Source organism: Solanum lycopersicum, chromosome 3, assembly GCF_036512215.1.
Source record: "Solanum lycopersicum chromosome 3, SLM_r2.1".
NCBI lineage: Eukaryota > Viridiplantae > Streptophyta > Magnoliopsida > Solanales > Solanaceae > Solanum > Solanum lycopersicum.
The window spans coordinates 21954657-21975572 of NC_090802.1; the positions used below are offsets into that span (position 1 = coordinate 21954657).

At 29.3% G+C, this 20916-nt stretch overlaps 3 protein-coding genes across 3 annotated transcripts; 1 reads left to right on the forward strand and 2 right to left on the reverse strand.

The window, feature by feature from the left end:
- Window positions 1–3870: 3870 nt before the first annotated feature.
- On the reverse strand, window positions 3871–4293 carry LOC138347468 (secreted RxLR effector protein 161-like). The gene has a single exon (XM_069295762.1). It carries the CDS (start codon window positions 4291–4293, stop codon window positions 3871–3873), a length of 423 nt encoding a protein of 140 aa, XP_069151863.1.
- Window positions 4294–9059: 4766 nt separating this feature from the next.
- Window positions 9060–9806, reverse strand: LOC138347469 (uncharacterized). Its single transcript, XM_069295763.1, has 2 exons — window positions 9579–9806; window positions 9060–9344 (listed from the first exon to the last, which is right to left on the reverse strand). The coding sequence occupies exons 1-2, from the start codon at window positions 9804–9806 to the stop codon at window positions 9060–9062; spliced, it is 513 nt and encodes a 170-aa protein (XP_069151864.1).
- A 6331-nt stretch (window positions 9807–16137) lies between these two features.
- On the forward strand, window positions 16138–17459 carry LOC101249614 (18 kDa seed maturation protein-like). Its single transcript, XM_004234722.4, has 2 exons — window positions 16138–16285; window positions 17126–17459. Exons 1-2 carry the CDS (start codon window positions 16211–16213, stop codon window positions 17375–17377), a joined length of 327 nt encoding a protein of 108 aa, XP_004234770.1. The 5' UTR covers window positions 16138–16210; the 3' UTR covers window positions 17378–17459.
- The last annotated feature ends 3457 nt before the right edge of the window (window positions 17460–20916 follow it).

A 20916-nucleotide genomic window follows, 5' to 3' on the forward strand; every position in this document is an offset into this window, starting at 1 on the left:
CAAGCAGCTCACCACAACTCCAAGAACTCAAAGCTCGGACTCAATTTGCTCTACGAGATGTGCTCCTACTCGGAATCGAATCTGCACCACAAAGAGTGCAACAGGCGTAGTATGAGTACGAAACCACGTGTACCCAGTATGTCTCATTGACCGACAACGAAGAAGTAGTAACGGGAGTTATATAAGAAAATAAATTCTTAGATTATACTAGTATATATATATATTACACTTACTATTTAAGTATCATCAATAAAGGAAATCAACAATAAGTATTTTCCAAACAACAAACGAAACATATAATCATCAAGAATGAATGATGGGATGAAATACAATGCAATATGATACCATGTAATGATATGTCTCAGAATACCCAGTACTCACTCAACCGTATATACATGATACTCCTCGGGAATACATCGAGAGTTCATGACCCATGGGGGACTCGCGAGGTCCATATACCGACACGGACGATCTCCACGTGTCTGTGCGGACGATCTCAACGCACTATCATAATATTAAACAATTTTCGCACGGACGGCCTCCACGTGCCCAAATTACAATCTTAACATCTCACTATCCCCAGCACGGACGATCTCCACGTGCCCAACTTATACTCAGTCTCATCTCTATGCATGTGCACAATATTGTTTCAATAGAGGGGATGATGATGCATCTCAATCAGTCAATATGAATATAATACATAACCACCTCAATTTTCACAACTATACGGGTGAAATAAATAAAACACAATCACACAAGGAATTCAAGTCGATAGTATATCAGCTAATGCCCATATGCTTTGGCATTCTCAAATTTCAATCCACATTCTATAATAGTAATTTTCTATTTTATAACACCGATACTCGTACCAAAGCCCGTCACACCATTGATACGAGAACCCCATCTTTCGCCCTTACCCCTTTGTCTATTTTCATTTTTAATCTTTAATTAGGAAAACATCCTTCAACAAGTCTAAAAAGTCTTAACATACCTTAGATGCCGACTTGTGCCACGAATCTTTTTAAGATTTTTCCTTTCCTTTTCGCAAGGTTTCGGAACGTTTCAATCTACCAATTTTGTAATATTCGTAAGTAAGCAATTTTTGTAGACATTCAAATTATTATATGTCTATCATAGACGCTAAAACTCACTCATATTTTCAACCAAACTCCAAATCTTGATATATGTTGGTATGCCAAATTTTTCATACTTGCTAAATTTTAAGCCAAGAACTTAACTCTAACCTCTCCAAATACCCTTGAATCAATGTTAAATCATATAATATACACCAAATTCTTAACTACCTAACTCAATACATAAGAAAAGAACATTATTTATAATACGAGAAGTATACAGAAAGGAACGAATGACGAATAACAAAGATCAAATGCAAATTTGTAAATATGTTCGCTGGAACCTATAATTTGCACCAAGCATTAAATATTCACATGTAAACCTCTACTCCTTCTGTCATCATCAGCCCACCATTAACATAGTAAAATCCCTATTCCCCATTCGCCACCAATCTTTTTATATTCAATTATTTTATTTTATTTTTCAAGTTCAACAACAATTCCATTCTCTACTTTCTATTCCACAACCCACCATAATAGTAATAATCATAATAATTAAGGCAGAAAATTACAGACCAACATTCTTTATATATATTTTTTTCTAGATCCCACGACTACATCTACATATAAATTCCAACTTTAAATATTTCTATATATGGCAATCGTTAGATATCATTATGAAATCTCTACTAACTAAACACCCATTCAATTTAATCTAATAATTTTACTAAAATTATATCTCTTTCAATAACAAGTTCCAACAAACAATACGATATCAACAGATTGTTCACGCCAACAATTTATACCATTAATGCAAGCTTATGCAGAAAATAGATCGGTTAAGGAAAAACTTTTACCTTCAATATTTTACTTCGTTCCTCTTTGTTTTGTAATCTACGCTGCCCAAAAATCAGTTTCTACCTCTTTTGTTTTCTGCCCTTCTAATGTTAACCGTGAAACCCCACTAATCTATTATCTATATTACTTATTTAATAAAAGTTTCATCAACTAGGTACTTGTAGTTATCAATAGTTAAAATACCCCCCTTTAATTTTATTTTTTTCAGAAAGAGTAAAAATAGTCCTAATTCTCAAAACGACCTAGCGGGTCGTTACATCCCGTCAAATAGGCTAGCGAATTATGCGATTACAGCGACATAGGTCAGCGAATTATACAATTTTGACCAGCAAATCATACAATGGTATATGTATAGCGAGGCAGCGAATTATACAATTTTATATGTATAGCGAATTAAACAGTTATATGTTTGCTATGGATCACAATTATGCAAACTTTGCTATAGCATACAAATATGAATTTTTTGTTTGCTATATGTGAAAGTTGCCCTTTAATTTTTGTGATATAAATAAATCTTAGTACTTTTTATTTCTAAACTTTTTATTGTGCATTTTAAAAGTATATTTGTGTCACGTGGACACAAAATACAATATTAAATAGTCTAGGGAGATAATAGATCCTATGAAAGTTTAGAATCGCAACAGCAAATTCGACCAAAGTTGGAATATTTTTCAGACTCTTATCTCAAATTTTTAATATGTTTTTTTAAAATATTTAAATTGTTTTTATAGTACTTTTTGTGTATTTTTCACGTAATATATATAACTCCACATGTTTCAATTCAAGTTATATTTGAGAGAGACAATCAATTGTTGTATAAATATTTTTTAAAAATATTTTAAGAAACTAATTATTATGATTTCGAATTTTTTAAATATAATTTCCATATTATATATTATTGGGAAAAGTAATAACACTTCGAAAAATGTTTTTTTTGTGTGATATTATAGTGATACTAAAACCTATCTTACCTTTTTAAAATATGAAAATTTGTAAAAAAAAGTCAACATAATTGATTTCATAAGCAGCAAACTTAATTCTTGAACAATTTGTTATTCGTTATTATTAGTTTAAAATTTGATTGGTTATAACTTTTTTAAATCAATGTTATAAAATAAAAAATTAACTATTTGTTATAAAACTATAGAATAAGAAGAAGAAAATAGAGAGAAAAGAAAAGAAGACTTGTTATTTCTCTTGATGAATGAATTTACAGTGAAGAGGAGCACTCTATTTATAGGAGAAATCTAACTTGGTCCCCAAGTAGGACTCTTTAACCATATCCTTAAAAGGACTTCACATGATAGACATTCACTATAATACAAATACTTTATAACACTCCCCCTGAATGTCTAATTCATAGAGGATGTGCCTCGTCAAAAACCTTACTAAAAACTTTAAGAAAAGAAAAACTCTAGTAAAGGAAAAGAGTACACATATCTATTAATACGCATTTAGGTTGCCTCAATAAAAACCTCACAAGGAAAACCCAGTGGGAGAAAACCTCGTAAGGGAAAAAAAGTACAGCACGTATTAACTCCCCCTAATGAGAACATCAATCCAGAGACTTGAATCTTCGCATTCCAAGCTTGTGCACCATCTTCTTGAAAGTTGTAGTTGGTAGAGACATGGTGAATAGATCAGCCACATTGTCACTTGAACGAATCTATTGCACATCTATGTCACCATTCTTTTGAAGTTCATGTGTATAGAAAAGCTTCGGTGAAATATGTTTTGTTCTATCTCCTTTTATGAATCCTCCCTTAAGTTATACTATGCATGCTGCATTATCTTCATATAAAGTGGTGGATACTTTATCACATTCCAAACCACATTTCTCTCAAATGAGATGTATCATAGACCTTAACCACACACACTCTCTAGTTGCTTCATGAATAGCTATTATTTCAGCATGATTAGATGAAGTGGCTGCGATGAACTACTTTGTAGATCTCCAAGATATGGCAGTCCCACCATATATAAACACATAGCGTGTTTGGGATCGAGTTTTGGGTGGATTAGATAAATATCCTGCATCAGCATAACCAACAAGATTTGGGCTACAATTAACAGAATAAAATAAGCCCATATCAGTTGTCCCTTTAAGATATCGCAAAATGTGTTTGATCCTACTCCAATGTCTCCTAGTAGGAGCAGAATTATACCTTGCTAACAAGTTAATAGCAAAAGTTATATCAGGCCTTGTAGTATTAACAAGATACATTAGTGCACCAATTGCACTAAGATATGGTACTTCAGAACCAAGAATTTCCTCATCCTTTTCTTGAGGTCGGAATGGATCCTTATTCACATCAAGTGGACGAACAACCATCGGAGTACTTAATGGATGTGTTTCATCCATACAGAATCTTTTCAAATGCTCAATTTGCAAACCAAGACATAATTTTGTCCTTCGGAGATCTTTTTCATCTCAAATTCATTCTTTAAATAATCAATTGCCCTTTGACGCTCTATTGGAGTTTCAATAAGATTTATGTCATCAACATAAATAGCAAGTACAACAAATTTCGATATTGTTTTCTTTATAAAGACACATGGACAAATTGCATCATTTATATAAACTTCCTTAATTAAATACTTTCTATGACGGTTATACCACATGCGCCCACATTGCTTCAAACCATATAATGATCTTTGCAATTTAATTGAATACATTTCTCGAAATTTTGAATTACATGATTTAGGCATCGCAAATCCTTCAAGAATTTTCATGTTTATCTCATTATCAAGTGATCCATAAAGGTAGGTTGTAACTACATCCATCAAATGCAATTTAAGTTGCTCATGGACTGTGAAACTAATGAGATAACGTAATGGTATTGCATCCATAACGGGTGAGTATGTCTCTTCATAGTCGATGTCAAGCCTTTGAGAAAATCCTTGTGCCACAAGGCGTGTTTTATACCTTTGTATTTCAGTTTTCTCATTTCTTTTTCGCACAAAAATCCATTTGTAACCAACAGGTTTAATACCATTAGGTGTTTGAACTATAGGTGCAAAAACTTCACGCTTGGCAGGTGAATTCAACTATGATTGAATTGCTTCTTGCCATTTTGGTCAATCATTTCGTTGTCGACATTCTATAACAGATTGAGGTTCATTATCCTTATTATCTTGCATGATATTTGTTGCAACATTATATGCAAAGACATAATCAACTTCTATTTATGATCCATTCATATTAGTTTAAACATCTCTTAAATTTATGTATAGTTCATTATTTCCTTGAGTTTCAAGTTCATTTATTCTTTCATGAATATCAAACTTATTCAAATTTTGAAATTCCATATGAGATTCTTTTACAGTGTCATATTGACATTTAATCTTTCTTTTTCTTGGATTTTGATCCTTAGACCCCAATGGTCTACCACGCTTTAGGTGTTTTTTGACTCATTAGCTATGACACTAGTGGATGGTCCTTTAGGGACATCAATTCGAATTGGGACATTCTCTACAGGAATATGTGATTTAGTAATCCTTTTCAAATATGTAAAAGCGTCTGGCATTTGATTTGCAATTTCCTGCAGATGAATAATATTTTGTACTTGCTGTTCGCAAGTAGAAGAATATGGATCAAGATGAGACAATGATTAATTTTTTCACAAAATTTATCATTTTATTTCACTATTCTCTCCCCATAATCTTGGAAAACTGTCTCATCAAACCGACAATCTGCAAATCTAGCAGTAAACATGTCTCCAGTCAATGGTTCAAAATAGCGGATAATGGAGGGTGACTCAAACCCAACATATATTCCTAACCTTCTTTGAGAGACCATCTAAGTGCGGTTTGGTGGTGCCACAGGCACATGTACAACACTTCCAAAAATTCTTAGATGGGATATATTAGGTTCTTGACCCATAACCAATTGCAATAGAGAAACCTTATGATAACTTGTCGGTCTGAGACGAATAAGTGTTGCAGCATGCAAAATTGCATGTCCCCACACAGAAGTGGGCAACTTAGTTTTCATAAGTAATGATGTTGGTATTATTTGCAAATGTTTAATTAATGACTCAGCGAGACCATTCTGAGTATGAACATGAGCAACGGAGTATTCAACTTTTATCCCAATTGCTAAACAATAATCATTAAATGATTGGTGATGGTCTCACAATTAACTTGCCTTGACATCAAGCAATACAAGAAAATTCACCATTTAAAAGAACTTTTAGGTTTTTTAGTGGATGTCCATTCGAATTTTATATAATTCATCTCATCATTATTGACCCAGGATGTCCTAGACGATCATGTCAAAGTACAAATGTATTGGAATCAGTAAACTTCTTATTTACTATAAAATGTGCCACAATTGCACTAAATTTTGTCCAATACAAGCCAGAAGATAAAACATGAAACTTTTCTATAACACATGTCTGCTTTGAGACATTCTTGGTTATACCAAGATATTCAAGATTTATTTCATCCATTGATTGGATATGATAACCATTTTCACGGATATCTTTAAAACTCAACATTCTCTTAGATTTTGGAGAAAACATAGCATTATTAATGATCAGTTTAGTTCCCTAGGGAAAAATTACAATGACCCTTCTGAAACCCTCAATCATATTAGTACTACCAAAAATTGTAGTAACATTTATTTTACCCATACTTAAATGAGAAAAATATTTCTTATTTTTGAATATCGTATGTGTTATACCAGAATCAATCAAACAAATATCTTCATATTTCTACAATATGTTCTTAGAATTATCCATATCTTCACATGAAATGACATACACAAAATAAATATATATTAAATATTAGTGTTGTCAAAAGGGTACAATATATTCAAAGGAATAAATTAATAATTAAATATTAGAAATTGAGCCTTAATTTTTTGTTTTCTCTAAGTCAAAAATGATTTCTTAGGAAAATAAAATAAAATCATTATTTAATCCTAGTAAGTAACAGACTGCATGTTTTTAACATTAGATCAAATTAAAGACCTAATATAATACGAACACATGATAAATACTAGTTAATATCAGAATTTATGTTTTTAACATTAGACCAAGTTAAAGACGTAATATAGTACCAACACGTGATAAAGTTTAGAATTTGACTAACTCTATCATATTAGAATAATATAAATAAATAAATAAAAAATATATATTATTTGATTAAGAATTAAGGAAAAAGCTAATAAATGACTAAACTAATTTAAAATACTAATACTCATGCAAACAACTGTCATTACATGAAATTTATTAATAAATACTACCAAAAAAAATATCACTCTTCCATGTTCACAGAACCATCACCAATTAAGTGATCTATTTTTCCTTCAGGATGTGCGAAGAAATATGCTACATCCAAGTACGTGATGTCAACTTGATTTTCAGAGATAAAATTTGCCTCAATATTTTTCACTTTCTTCTTCAGTGATTTTTGATAAAGCTCAACCAAGTGTTTGCGAGTACGACAATCACATGCATAATGACCTCTTCCACCACTGATACGCTCAAATGTACTTCTCAAATAAGAAGTAAAGTGGTCGTGTCAAGTAAATAACCCAACTAGTGAGGTTGGGATCGTTCCCACGAGGAAAATAGTCTAGACTTAACTTAGATCTGTTATTACTATTGTTTGGTCAATGACTTCCTTGGAAAGTAAAAAATAAAAAAAGTGGGGTTTCTAATTCTAAATGAATGAAAATAACTAACGCAATTGAAAGAGACACTTAACAGCTTTGAATGTTGAATTTTAATCAATTAATCAAAGTAACTAAGGTTTACGTGTTCCCACAGGTTCATAACTTGATAATTCTAACTATAACAATTCTTTCCTAGTATCTTGCATGCAAAGTGATAAGTTATGTATTTCTAAATCCTTGGTCTGGCATCTAGAAAATCTCACTCCGCACCTTGGTCCGGCTACGTGTGTTGCTTTCCTAATCCTTATCTTTACCTCATATTAAGCATCGCATTCGATATTTGACTAAGTTATTACCTCGTACCAATCAATACTATCCTATTAGATAGTATATACTAAATCTATGTTGATAATTCTTTTCCTATTATCTGCCTCCTTGGTCCGGCAAGTAGCATTAAGGCGAGTTCTAACGTTGTTCATCCGTTAAAAAGACTTCTAAGCAAAAGAATTATTAATACATGCAAGACACCATTCTAGAATTGTTATTTTAGTTAGGTTTTATCTCATTATTTGCCTATGGTTCCCACAACCCTAGTTATGGAGTTTAGTTACTCATAGTCATAATCACAATATTCAAATATATTAAATAAGAATTCATGTACTTACTTCAATGAGAAAGAGTAAAATCCGAAAGTTTGCTTGATTAATCACCAAAAATCACCAACAATCAATTATAATCAAAAGTCTAACAATACAATGTTTTCTAATACAGTGTCTAACAATACGGAGTCTAACAATGATCTAGAGTCTAACCTAACAGAGTCTAACTATCCAGAGTCTAACCTCAAAAACGAGGTTTTTTGAACTATTTATAAAAAATAAAAACCTAAATAAACAAGGACTCTATTTGCTGGAAATCTGCCAAAACGCGGCTAGGTCGACGGACCTCGCGAAGGATCGTCATGGTCACGACGGACCGTCATGGACTCCGTCGTCCCATGCTTATGCAATTTCTTCTTCTGCTCTTCTTCATTACCCTCAACGGCAAGTATGACGGACCGTCATAGGCACAACAGTCTGTCGAGGGCCTTCGTTCCAAAACACTTCAACTCTTGGAATATGGGTTCTGGGATTACTTCTATGAACTTCATGACGAACCTGCAGGACGGACCGTCATAGACACGATGGACCGTCACAAGCTTCGTAACCCCACACTAGGTCAGACTTCCCATCTTCCTTCAGCAGCTGCACTACGCTTCCATCTACGGACCGTCACAAACACGACGGACCGTCATAAGCTCTGTAGGTGGTTTCTTCTGCATTTCTTCGCTCAAAATATCCGCATTCAGCTTTGGACAGATTTCCTGCAAAATAAAAAGAAACTTATATAAAAATTAGCACAAAAAGTCTTTTGGACACACTAAACTTAAGGAAAAAGTATTAATAATATCGTGAAACCATGGTATATCAACCACATCGAAATAACCTTCCCTAGTTGCTTCACGTTTCTCATCCTTTCTTTTTTTCTTTTATTTGATGAATGATTAATGCAGGAATAGAATTATGTTCTTGACCATAATCACGACCACGACCACGTCCACGAGCACGATTAGGACCGCGATATTTTCCACGCCTACCATGGTGGGCGTACGCCTCATTCACTTCAGGAAGTGGTTCAGATTCAGTAGGTCGATTTTCATGATTTTTCAATAATAAATCATTATTTTGCTCGGCCACAAGAAGATGAGAAATTAGTTCAGAATACTTTTTGAAACCTTTCTCTTGATATTGTTGCTGCAAGAGCACATTCGAGGCATGGAAAGTGGAGAACGTCTTTTTCATCATATCAATCTAACTAATCGTTTCTCCACATAATTTCAATTGAGAAGTGATTCTGAACATGGAAGAATTGTACTCATGTATAGACTTAAAGTCTTGTAGCCTTAGATGCATCCAATCGTATCGTGCCTTTGGATGTATGATCATCTTCAAGTGGTCAAATCTTTCTGTTAGGTTTTTTCACAAAACAAGTGGATCTTTAACTGTCAGATATTCGATTTTCAGAATCTCATCAAGATGATGACGCAAGAATATCATTGCTTGTGCATAATTTTGATTTGATGCCTTATTTTCTTCTTTTATGGTGTCTCCAAGACCCATTGCATCAAGGTGGATTTCAGCATCCAACACCCATGAGAGGTAGTTCCTGCCCGAACTTTGAAGGGCAGTGAACTCTAGTTTTGTAAGATTGACCATTAAAATTAAAACAAAAGAATAAATAATACCTTTATTAACTCTTGAAATCTAACCTTCGCTTCTGAAAAATTAGAGACTCGTGCTGATAACGTGTTATAAAACTATAGATAAGAAGAAGAAACTAGAAGAGAAAAGAAGAGAAGACTTGTTATTTCTCTTGATGAATGAATTTAAAATGAAGTGGAGCACTGAGATATCCAACTTAGACCCCAAGTACGACTCTTTAACCATATCCTAAAAAGGACTCCACATGATAGACATTCACTATTATACAAATACTTTATAACACTATTTAATTTTATTAGTTGCACCTCAATTTAACTACAGATAAATTTAAAAGCCAAAAAAAAGTACAAAATTACTTAAAAATAAGGGGCCCACTTTTTTGTGAAACCGCCGCTAGTTAAGCGCGTGTCATTAAAATCCCGAGCAAAAACTTACTTTCAGCGTTACGAAAAATGGCGTGCGCGTAGAATAGATCTATATTTGCGGTGGGGTCTACAAAGTCAAAAAATAGTACCGTTTTCATAGGACAAATAAGTAAATAAATAAATAGCTTTGGCATTTTTGTCCAACAATAAAATAATACAATCATAGTAGCTTTTGATTGACAATTTCAATGCTAATATGGATATGAACGGAACAATTGTCAATTTGGGATTATGAGACACTCCAGATACTTTTTCTTTAAATAGATTTATTGCTTTTATGAGATATTTTAAAGTTAAATCCACAAGAAAATAGTAGCTTTAAAATGACTGCAAGCCATTATCGTGGTGATCCTATATTTGTTAGAGGTGTCAAGTTCTCTTCTCCTTTTCATTAAAACACAAGAAGGGCTATTATCTATACAGAGAAACAGATACAAAGAAAGAGACACATGAAGATGGGATACGTGATAGTTGCCTGCTGAATCCACTTATTTATACACATTTTCTTTGTATTTCATCTTTTGCTCCTTCACATACATTTCATGGTATCTATAATCACTATGTCAATTATTACTGTTGGATCCGTGCTAGCATGGGCACCACCTATCTAGTTGATATTGCAAGAATCTTTCTTCACCAATATATAAGATGTGAATACATGATATAATCTTTATTTATATTTATATTATCAAACAAGAGCAGCTTCGACAGAACGACAACCTTTTCTTCTATATGCAACACACAACACTTTTTCCTTTTGTATATACAAGGAAGCAACAAGAAAGTTAAAAAAAACTAAGCAAAAGCAGAAACAAAGAGCAGAAATCGGAGGTCACCACAAAGCCTTCAAAATTATAGCTGAAGTGAAAATGACTACGTGTTTGATGAATTTACAGAGAGCATGACAAGTATACACCAAATGCAGTCTTTGAGAAGTTGAAACAATAATAATACACTTGTTGACCTTTATCACTTTGAGAAATCAGAATAACAAAAATATCCTTGTTTGCCAATTGAATGACCAATAGCAGACATGTTAAAAAACTAAAAGGTCATTTTATTTAAATTTCTTAAAGCTAAATTTAATGATATTGATTTTCATAATTTTTACAACTATTTTTTTTTATCATCGTAGCCCCTAAAATAATTAATACTATTATTTTTCACATCATTTATTATTTCATATTGTAGAGACACATTAGTCTTTTAGGTTAAACTTTTTTGTGCTTATTATATTCATAATAGTTGTGACTTAAAAGAATAAAATGAAAGTTATTAAATAGTGTTCACCTTGTGAGATTGAAAATCGATAGGAGATCATAAGATTGCACATTCACTTCATAGTGTTTTCGTTTATTCTTTATTAATTATGACAATAACAATGATGTTGCGTTATTTATTTCTTTTATATATGTGCTCTTTTGTGATTTTTCTTTATTTTACATTTCATAAGATTTTTAATTGTCCTAAGTTCTTTAATAATTTATGATTCTATTGAAGTTCTACTAACTAAATATTTTTTATAAATCTGAGAGAGATTGTAATATTAATTTTTTAAAAAATAACAGCTTATCATCTTTTATGATAACGCTAAGAACAAACAAACAAATAAATAAATATATATATATATATATATATATATATATATATATATATATATATATATATATAAAAAGACGGACCATAGACAAGGTGATGTGGCATCTTTCTATGGCCCCTCCATTTGCTTTTAGCTTCTTTTTTTTTTTTGCTTTTTTTAAAAAATAAATTAATTACTATATCATAAAAAAATTACTTAAATTTATTACAAATAAATATTTTATTAATAGAGAATCACTTATAACAAAACTCTTCATATTTTTTAATTTATTTATCTCATTTATAATAAAAGGAGAAACATAATTTATTTACTTTTTACTTTTTTAAATTTAAATTAATTATTTTATTGTAAAAATATATTTCTTTATCTATATAAATAAATATTTTATTAATTTAGGAACATTTATCAAAAAAAAAAAACTCTCTATATTTTTTGTTTGTTTGTATATCTCACTTCTAATCATGAAATCATAATAATTTTTTTACATTTTAAGTATTTTTATTTTTCTTTTTTAATTTATTCAGTTACTACCATGACTTGCTTGTCTTTAATTTTTACTTTTAATAATATTCATAACTCTCATAATTTTTATGTCCGTAACCTCCAAAATTAATGTATAAGTTTATGATATCTTGTGGTAATCCTTTATTGCCTATAAATTCATAGTTTCACGAAGATTTACATTCACAATTATCCTTTCTTTTTTCATTATATAGGGTTGATTTGTAACAAAAAAGAAGTACATGAAGGTAAGAAATATTTCATTGCAAATTTTATTTTTTATTTCCTCTATTTTTGTCTATATAAATTCGTATTTGGTTTGTGAATGAAACTAACATGTAACAAAAAAAGTACATGAAGTTAATAAATATATCATTCTGAAGTCCTTACTTTTTCGTTTCCTTTATTTTATCTATATAAATGCATATTTATTTTCATGAAGATTCATATACAATGTTATAACTTCTCTTCTTCATCATAATTGTTTGTGAATTAACTAATATGTAACAAAAAAAGTATATGAAGGTAAGATATATTTCATCCTAAAGTCTTTCTTATTATTTTTATGTACATGCTTTCTTAATATATTTTTTTATGTTTGTATTATAATTTATCAAGTAAGTATGATTAAAAAATCTATGTAATTCTTAATAATGTGTTGTCTGTATGCAATTGCTCTTTCTAATAGTTAGTTTTCCAGATATAATATAGTTTGATTATAATATTTGTTAGATTTCAAGAAATAATTATTATTTAGTATTATTAGTACTATTGAAAAGATAATATACAAATATATTAAATATAGTTTATATTTCTTCTTTTTTTTGACATAATTATTTTTAATTGATAGATTATTTTTTTTATTCAGTTGGTTGTATATAATGAAGAGTTTGACATATGGATCAAAACATGATAGCGGATCTCTTTGCAAAGGAAGATGGTAGAAGGAAAAAAATGAAGCATAATTAGAGATTATTTTTCCACTTTGAATTGTATTAGCAACTTAGTTACTTTTGTTAGAGTTTTTTTAGTTTTGATTTATATAAATAATTTAGCTAAATATGTTATATTGTCAATGCTAATCATTTGGTCCTTTAGTATTCTACTTTCTCTTTGTTATGAAAAAAAATTAATATAATTTTCATTTTAACAAAAACAACAAAATTTATGATGATTAGTTTCATTTTTATTATAATTATAAAATGTAATTGAAAAATAAAATATTATTTTCATGATGCTATTTTTTGTGTATGTAACAATCTATCACCTTTTTTTTTGCTTTGAAATGTATTTATAATTTTTATGTAGTCACCAATTATTATATTTTCTCTGTTCATTTTTTGTATTTTCACCCCTTATTTTTATTTGTTTATTTTACAAATAAAATCAATACATAATTAGTAATACATTTAATGGCTAATAAAATTATACTTTTGAATTATTTATAACTCATGTCTCTTCATCTTAGTTGTAATATTTAATATTAAATATGATTCATAACTTTATATGTTTCATTTTTCATAAGTCTTGTAAATATTTAATTAATATTTAAAAAATTATAATTATAAGCAAATGTAATAATAATAAAAAAATTAATTTTTTTCTTGATGAAATCAGATTTTGAATGAAACATTAATACTTCTGCAAAAGATAGAGAAAATTAAAACATATAAATATTTTCAACCTAAAACAATATATTTCTTATTTGAATATATTATCTCTTATTCCATTTACTTCACCATGGTCAATATTTTGTTCTAAAATATACATATACAAAATAAATAAATATATTTTATATGTTTATAAAAATTTATGATATTGCAGACGAGAAAAAATATTAATATTATCTATATATTCGATACTAACCTAAATATTACATATTTCATATTATAATCTTATAAATATTTTATATAGTCGCGTGATGCGCAAATAATTTCACTAGTTCACTATAATTAAGAGAAAAAAAATAACATATATTAGTTGAATATCTTAAAAGTACTCCATATAAATCATAATAATCATAACACTTAATGACTTAAAAATTATTTAAAAGACATAAAAAAAAAAAATTAATTTTCATGAAATGAAATTAGTATTTAGGGCATCTCCAATCCAATCCTTTATTTTACTCTCTAAATATAAAGTTTTCTATTTTTTCGATAATCAACTCTAACCCAATTCTCTATTTACTCTCTAAAAAGTAATTTTTTTCTCTCTTCTTCTTCTTCTTCTTCTTCTTATTATTATTATTATTATTATTATTATTATTATTATTATTATTACATTTTTATTTTCTTATTTCATGATATAAATCTTTTATTTCTTTTTTTTCAAATAATTATCTTATATAATTTTTAATGTGATAGAAAATTATATTTTATCTTAAAGTTTCAAATAACATAAATTGCAAGAAAATATTAATACAATTAGGGGGAAAATTCAAAATAAAAGTGATATACAATTACATAAATGCTCAATTTTTAAAATCATTATGTTGCTCCCATAAATGCTCTATTAATGCATTACGGAGATCAAAATGGAGAATTTTTGTCCTTAACTTTTTTATGTCCAATTAAAAATCGTTCAAATTGGAGATTTTTTTATCTTCCACCACTTCTATAGTTGGAGTTGGAGTCCCTACAACATATTGAACTGGTGCATTGAGAAACTATTAGTTATCCAAATGTTCGTGATACATGCAACGACAACAACAACGAATACTTGCAAAAAAACAGTCACAACGCAATCACAACCATAATCACAACAATTTTTCGAATCATATCCTAATTTTTTTCGAATAGTGCTAGATCTGGAAACGACCTACCTGATTACTAAATTATTATGTGATCAATTAATTATTATGTTATGTATTGTATTTTATCTTGTCTTTAAATTAATATGTCATGTATTGTATTGTTACATTGTATTTAAATTATTACGTTATGTATTGTATTGTTATCTTGTATTTAAATTATCATACCATGTATTGTATTTTAAATTAAATTTTTCATCTTGTCATTTTAATTTTTTGTATTCTTTAAAATGAAAATTAATAATAAAATGATGAAAATTTTAAATAAAAATATTATTAATTTGAAATTAAGTAGTAATATTAAAAAGTATTTTTTTAAAATATTATATTATATTTAAAAAGAATTATAAATATTAGATATTTAATTAATGAAATTATATATAAAATAATATGTTAATTATAAAGTAATTAAAATAATAATATAATGATGAAAGAGTGAAATAGATAGTGTGAATTGTATTGGAGAACTACTATTTATCTCTCTATAAATGGAGAATAGAGAGTGATTTAAGGCTGATTGAAGAGTCCATTCTTTATTTTACTTTACAAATATAAAAAAAAAGTGAGTAAAATAAAAATAGATTGATGATGATCTAGAAATATATTTATTTCAAAAATTATATAGAAAATAATATTATCAATTATAATAATTAATAATTTTAAAAATCAGTATTTAAAATTCATATCAAAATCTAATTTGACTATCTAAATTCTATTTCTATATATATTGATATATATATATAATATATATATATATATTGTATAGATAACATATAAATTGAAAGAGATCGAAAACATATATTGAACCAAAACTAGCACGAGTTCTAGTGTCTATTCATCCAAAATCTAAAAGAAGCACCTCAAGAGAGTTTTGGTTGTCCTTGGGGGAGATGACACCTGTTTTGACAGGTGTTGGAATTAGGTGATAAAATGACACGTGTCATGTCATAAGTGCCACTAGGTCAATCTATTTAAATGACTTGTTGTACATTATTGTTCTAACATTATTAGATTATAGAAACAAAGATTAAGCATTCAAACGAGAGAAAGTTAGGTCAAAATGCAAGCCATGAAAGAAACTGCATCTAATATTAAGTCTGGTATTGAAAAGACCAAAGCTGTTGCCCAAGAAAAGGTTTTTTTTACCTCTTCCCCCTTTTTTTTTTCTGTTTATTATTATTTGTCCATTATATTTACTTGTTTATTATATGTCTATTTTTTTAATTTCTCTTTTTAGATGAAATTGAAATTGCTATATTTTTCTTTTTAGATGAAATTGCTAGAAAATATTGAATCTTCTTTATCAAAACAAATACACCATTTTCCTCAAATTTGATATGTAAGTGAAGTTTATATATGTCTATGTTGAGATGGTTAACGATATTTGATAAATGAGATGGGTAATAATAATTTTCTAATTTATAGAACGAACAAATATGTCTATTTTATTCTAATAGGAGTAGCAAAAATTATCTCTATCATTTACTTATTTTTAATTATCAAATTGATAGTAGACAGCTAATATCAAACAGTGTCCTAATTGATATGTTTTAACATTTTTATTTTAATTTTTGATATAATTTATAGCCATATAAAAATTATCATTTATTTTTCACTATATAAATTTCAATAATAAAAGAACATCTTTAAATTTTATGTCAATTTAAATTAATTTATATAAATATAAAATGGGATGGAGGGAATTTACTCCCACTAGTTTCTCTAAGTTCATATCAAGTGAGAAGTGAGTTTTCCAGAAAATATTCTCATGAGGAAAACGAAAACTAAAAACGAAGTTACTTTTGATTTTTCTACTTTTGGTAAAAGGTTATTTGTTCTTGGAAGGATAAGAAACTAAAAACAAATAGCTCTTGGGAAGAAATTTAGGTGTGGTGTTTGGTTAGAACTCATCTTTGAAATAATTGGTTCTCAAAAACAAGGCTATTAAATTTTATTTATTTATTTATTTTGTCAGATGACAGGAAACAAGCCAAGTGAGGCAACAGAAGGCAAGACACACTCCTATTCAACGAGTGGAGTTAGTGGAGAGCCAAGTGGTGCACATCAGATGTCAGCATTGCCAGGGCATGGAAGTGGACAACCAACAGGTGGAGGTGTGGTAGAAGGTGTGGTGCCTTCACACCCTATTGGGAAGGTTACTGGAACACAGAGACCTTCTGTTGCTCATAATACACGTGTTGGTGCCACTGACGGTTCATATACTTAATTACACACTTCACTTGTGAGATTTCATTTCACAAGAATGATGTATTCCTTTTATCTACTTTATAGATTTCATTTCACAAGAATGATGTATGCCTTTCTTTTGAGTCTGTCTCTACAGAACACCTTTTATCATTTCAAATTTGAACATATGTTTTGAGATTATCCTAAAACTAGGAAATTTGTCGAATACACTCGCAAATAACACTTAAAATCTTTTAATTCAAAAATTATATTATAAATTTAAGAAAAAGAAGGAAGTAAAAACAAAACGAAAAAGGCCTAAAGTATTGAAAATGATATAAAATTATTTTTATCTATTGGTTTGAAATTATTCTTTGCACGCACCTATTTGAATTCAAAATACTTTATCATCTATTATTTGGTTTAAAATTAATCATTGAATTCAAAATACTTTATCATCCATTATTTAGTTTAAAATTAATTACTTATTTAACTGTTTTATATTTAAATTATTTAAAATATTTTTTTAAATTTTCACTTAATTATTTGTTATAATTTAATTTATTAGTATAATTTTATAAATTAAAAAATCTATTACCTACACATTACCAATTAAACACTTTTAAATTAATAAATATTTCACATTATTAATGCAACAATAGAAAAGTTATTATCAATTGAGTATTTTTAAAAATCCTTTATATTATTAATGCAACAACAGAAAAGTTACTGTCAATTGAGTATTTTTAAAAACTTGAGGTAAATATATCAAGTGTTTAAATAAAATTACCAATAAACTTAAAAGTTTGACTATATTCATCTTAATTATTCTTACGTCTCAATTATCAATTATGTACTGTTACTTAATTGGTAACTTTTTTTTAAAATAATATATTAAAGGTTTTAAAACAAATCATAAGTATTTATAAATTATATCTAAAAAAAGTGCAAGAATTAATTTGGATGTATTACTTCTTCACCTTTAATTCTAATTCATTAATCTTAAAAGAGAATCCTTTTGAAAGTGTCCTCTTAAATAAGCAGCTCAACATAAATTTAATTGTAGTTTCGATTCGGACTCGAATAATTTTGGATGTCATTTTCAGGAATATAAATTTCATCGTGTTTTAGTAGTGTTTATGACGATTTTGATATTATAATTGGACCATTAATTGGGTGGAGTTTAGTTACTAATGAGCGGGTAGTGGGTTGATTTATAAATTATATTAATAAATTAAATTATAGTCAATAATTGAACGCCATGTATTTTAAAAAATATTTAAAGAGATTAATTTTAAAACAATTAAAGAAGTGGTCAATTTTGAACCCAAAGGTGGATGACAAGGATACTTTGGAGCCAATAGGTGGATGAAAAGGGCATTTTGAACCCAATAGGTGGATGAAGGATAATTTTGTACCATTTTCAATACTTTAAGGATATTTTAGACCCTTTTTCAAAAATAAATGAATAAAAGGATAATTTAAGCCATCCCACTTCCCTTTGAAATTCAGCATTCACTTTCCTTTACATTATCAGCCCTTTTATGGCGACATTTCCTCTTCGCTATAGTGTTTTCTTCATCACAATAAATATTTTTCTTCATCAGTCTATTTTCAACTATGTTTTCAATCTCGTTTTAGATAGATAAAGTTAGAAAAAAAAAGCAGCGACCCTACCTCTTCCTTTATAATGTTATCTTCAACACGATAAATCTTTCTCTTTATCAGTCTATTTTCAAATGTGTTTCTGTCTCGTTTTAGATAGATAAAGTTGAAAAAAATTATCAAAAAGTGAAATAAGTCTCCATTGTCATTGTTCAAAGACCTAGAATTTTCTCGATGATAATGGTGGAAAGGTTGTGTCAAGTCATGTCAATGAGAAAGATCAACGGAGGTGTAAGAATTGAAAATAAGAGGGAAAAGAGAGGGGTGTAGTGACAGCAGTAGCACCGAACTGGTGGTGGTGTGGTGGAGGAAATAATTACAAAGAAGATGAAGAAGAAAGAATATTTCTTTTCACAAAAGACGCTCAATTTGATACCTTTTACGCGCTTATAGGATGTGGAGCATGCAATGTGTCACCTAATCAAATTTGGAAAGGTTGAGTTATTTGGAACAATTGAAGTGTTCAGTAGATATAAATTCTAGTTAAGATATATATCTATGTGAAATCATGAGAAATTTTTTGGAGCTAAAGTAGTTTATTGAAGAGGTAAAACTTAACTTATCATCCTTACTCTTATTAATAAGACAAAACTATGAAAACAAAATCTATAAATGAGAATACAAATAGTATACAATCACTGTAAGCTATATTTTTAATATGCCTCGTAAGATTAGAATATCTTGATGAACTAATTTACGGACAAAATGATAATCAAGTTCAATGTGCTTCATGCGAGAGCGGAACACAAGGCTAACACAAACGTATGTAACACTAAAATTATCACATTAGATGATCGGTGTCATAGCGGAGTGACAGATATCTCATTGAGAAGATTATGCTTCCAACAAAGTTCATCAATAGTAGAGACGATGACCTTGTATTATGTCTCCGTCAAAGAACAAGCCACAACTCATTGCTTCTTAGATCTCCATGAGATTGAATTACAACCAAGAAACACAATATGGGTTGTAGTAGACGAGCGATCATCGCGATCACCAGCCCAACCAGAGTAATAGTAGGCATGAAGTAAAAGAGGGGATTACTTTCGAAGAAATAGACCATGGTCTGATGTCCCATCTAGATAGCACAAGATACGTTTTACAATGGTCTAATGGGTTGTCGTGGGACAGCTTGTAAACTGAGATGACTTGTTGACTGTAAAAGCAACATCTGGACGAGTAAACATCAAATACTACAAGCTTCCATCTACATTGCTATACTGTATAGGATATTCAAGAGGAGAACCGTCTTTAGAACCTGTACATGTACCACAAACAATAGGTGTTTTCACTGATTTGCATCTGTCATGTTGGTTTTGTCAAGTATATCACATATATATTTCTGTTGGTTAAGAAATTGACCAAGAGGAGAACGAATGAATTCAACTCCAAAAATAAATTTAGGTTGCCCAGATCTTTTATGGAGAACTGAGTACCAAGCTGTTTGATAAATTCTTCAACATAGTGAGACTGATTACCAATAATTATGAGATCGTCAACACGAAAAACTAGATTTATAATAACACCAAAATTTTCATAGACGAAAAACACAATGATCACACTGAGAGTGATGAAAACCAAGAGACAGAAGATAGACTTTAAGTTCATCATACCAAGCGTGTGGAGCCTTTTTCAAGCCATACATAGCCTTGTGTAATTGACAAATATGATTAGGAAATTTCTCATTGACAGGTAGCTATGTAAACTTCTTCTGATAAAATCCTATGTGGAAATGCATTATTGAAATCTAATTGCCTAAGCAACCAATCTTTAGAGACCGGTAGAGAAAGAACAACTCTCTCTATAGTATGTTTAGAAACAACTGAGTAAGTCTCAAAATAATCCACACCAGGTTGTTGAAGAAAATCTTTAACAACCAACCGCGCTTTATAATGTTCAGTTCTACCATTTGAA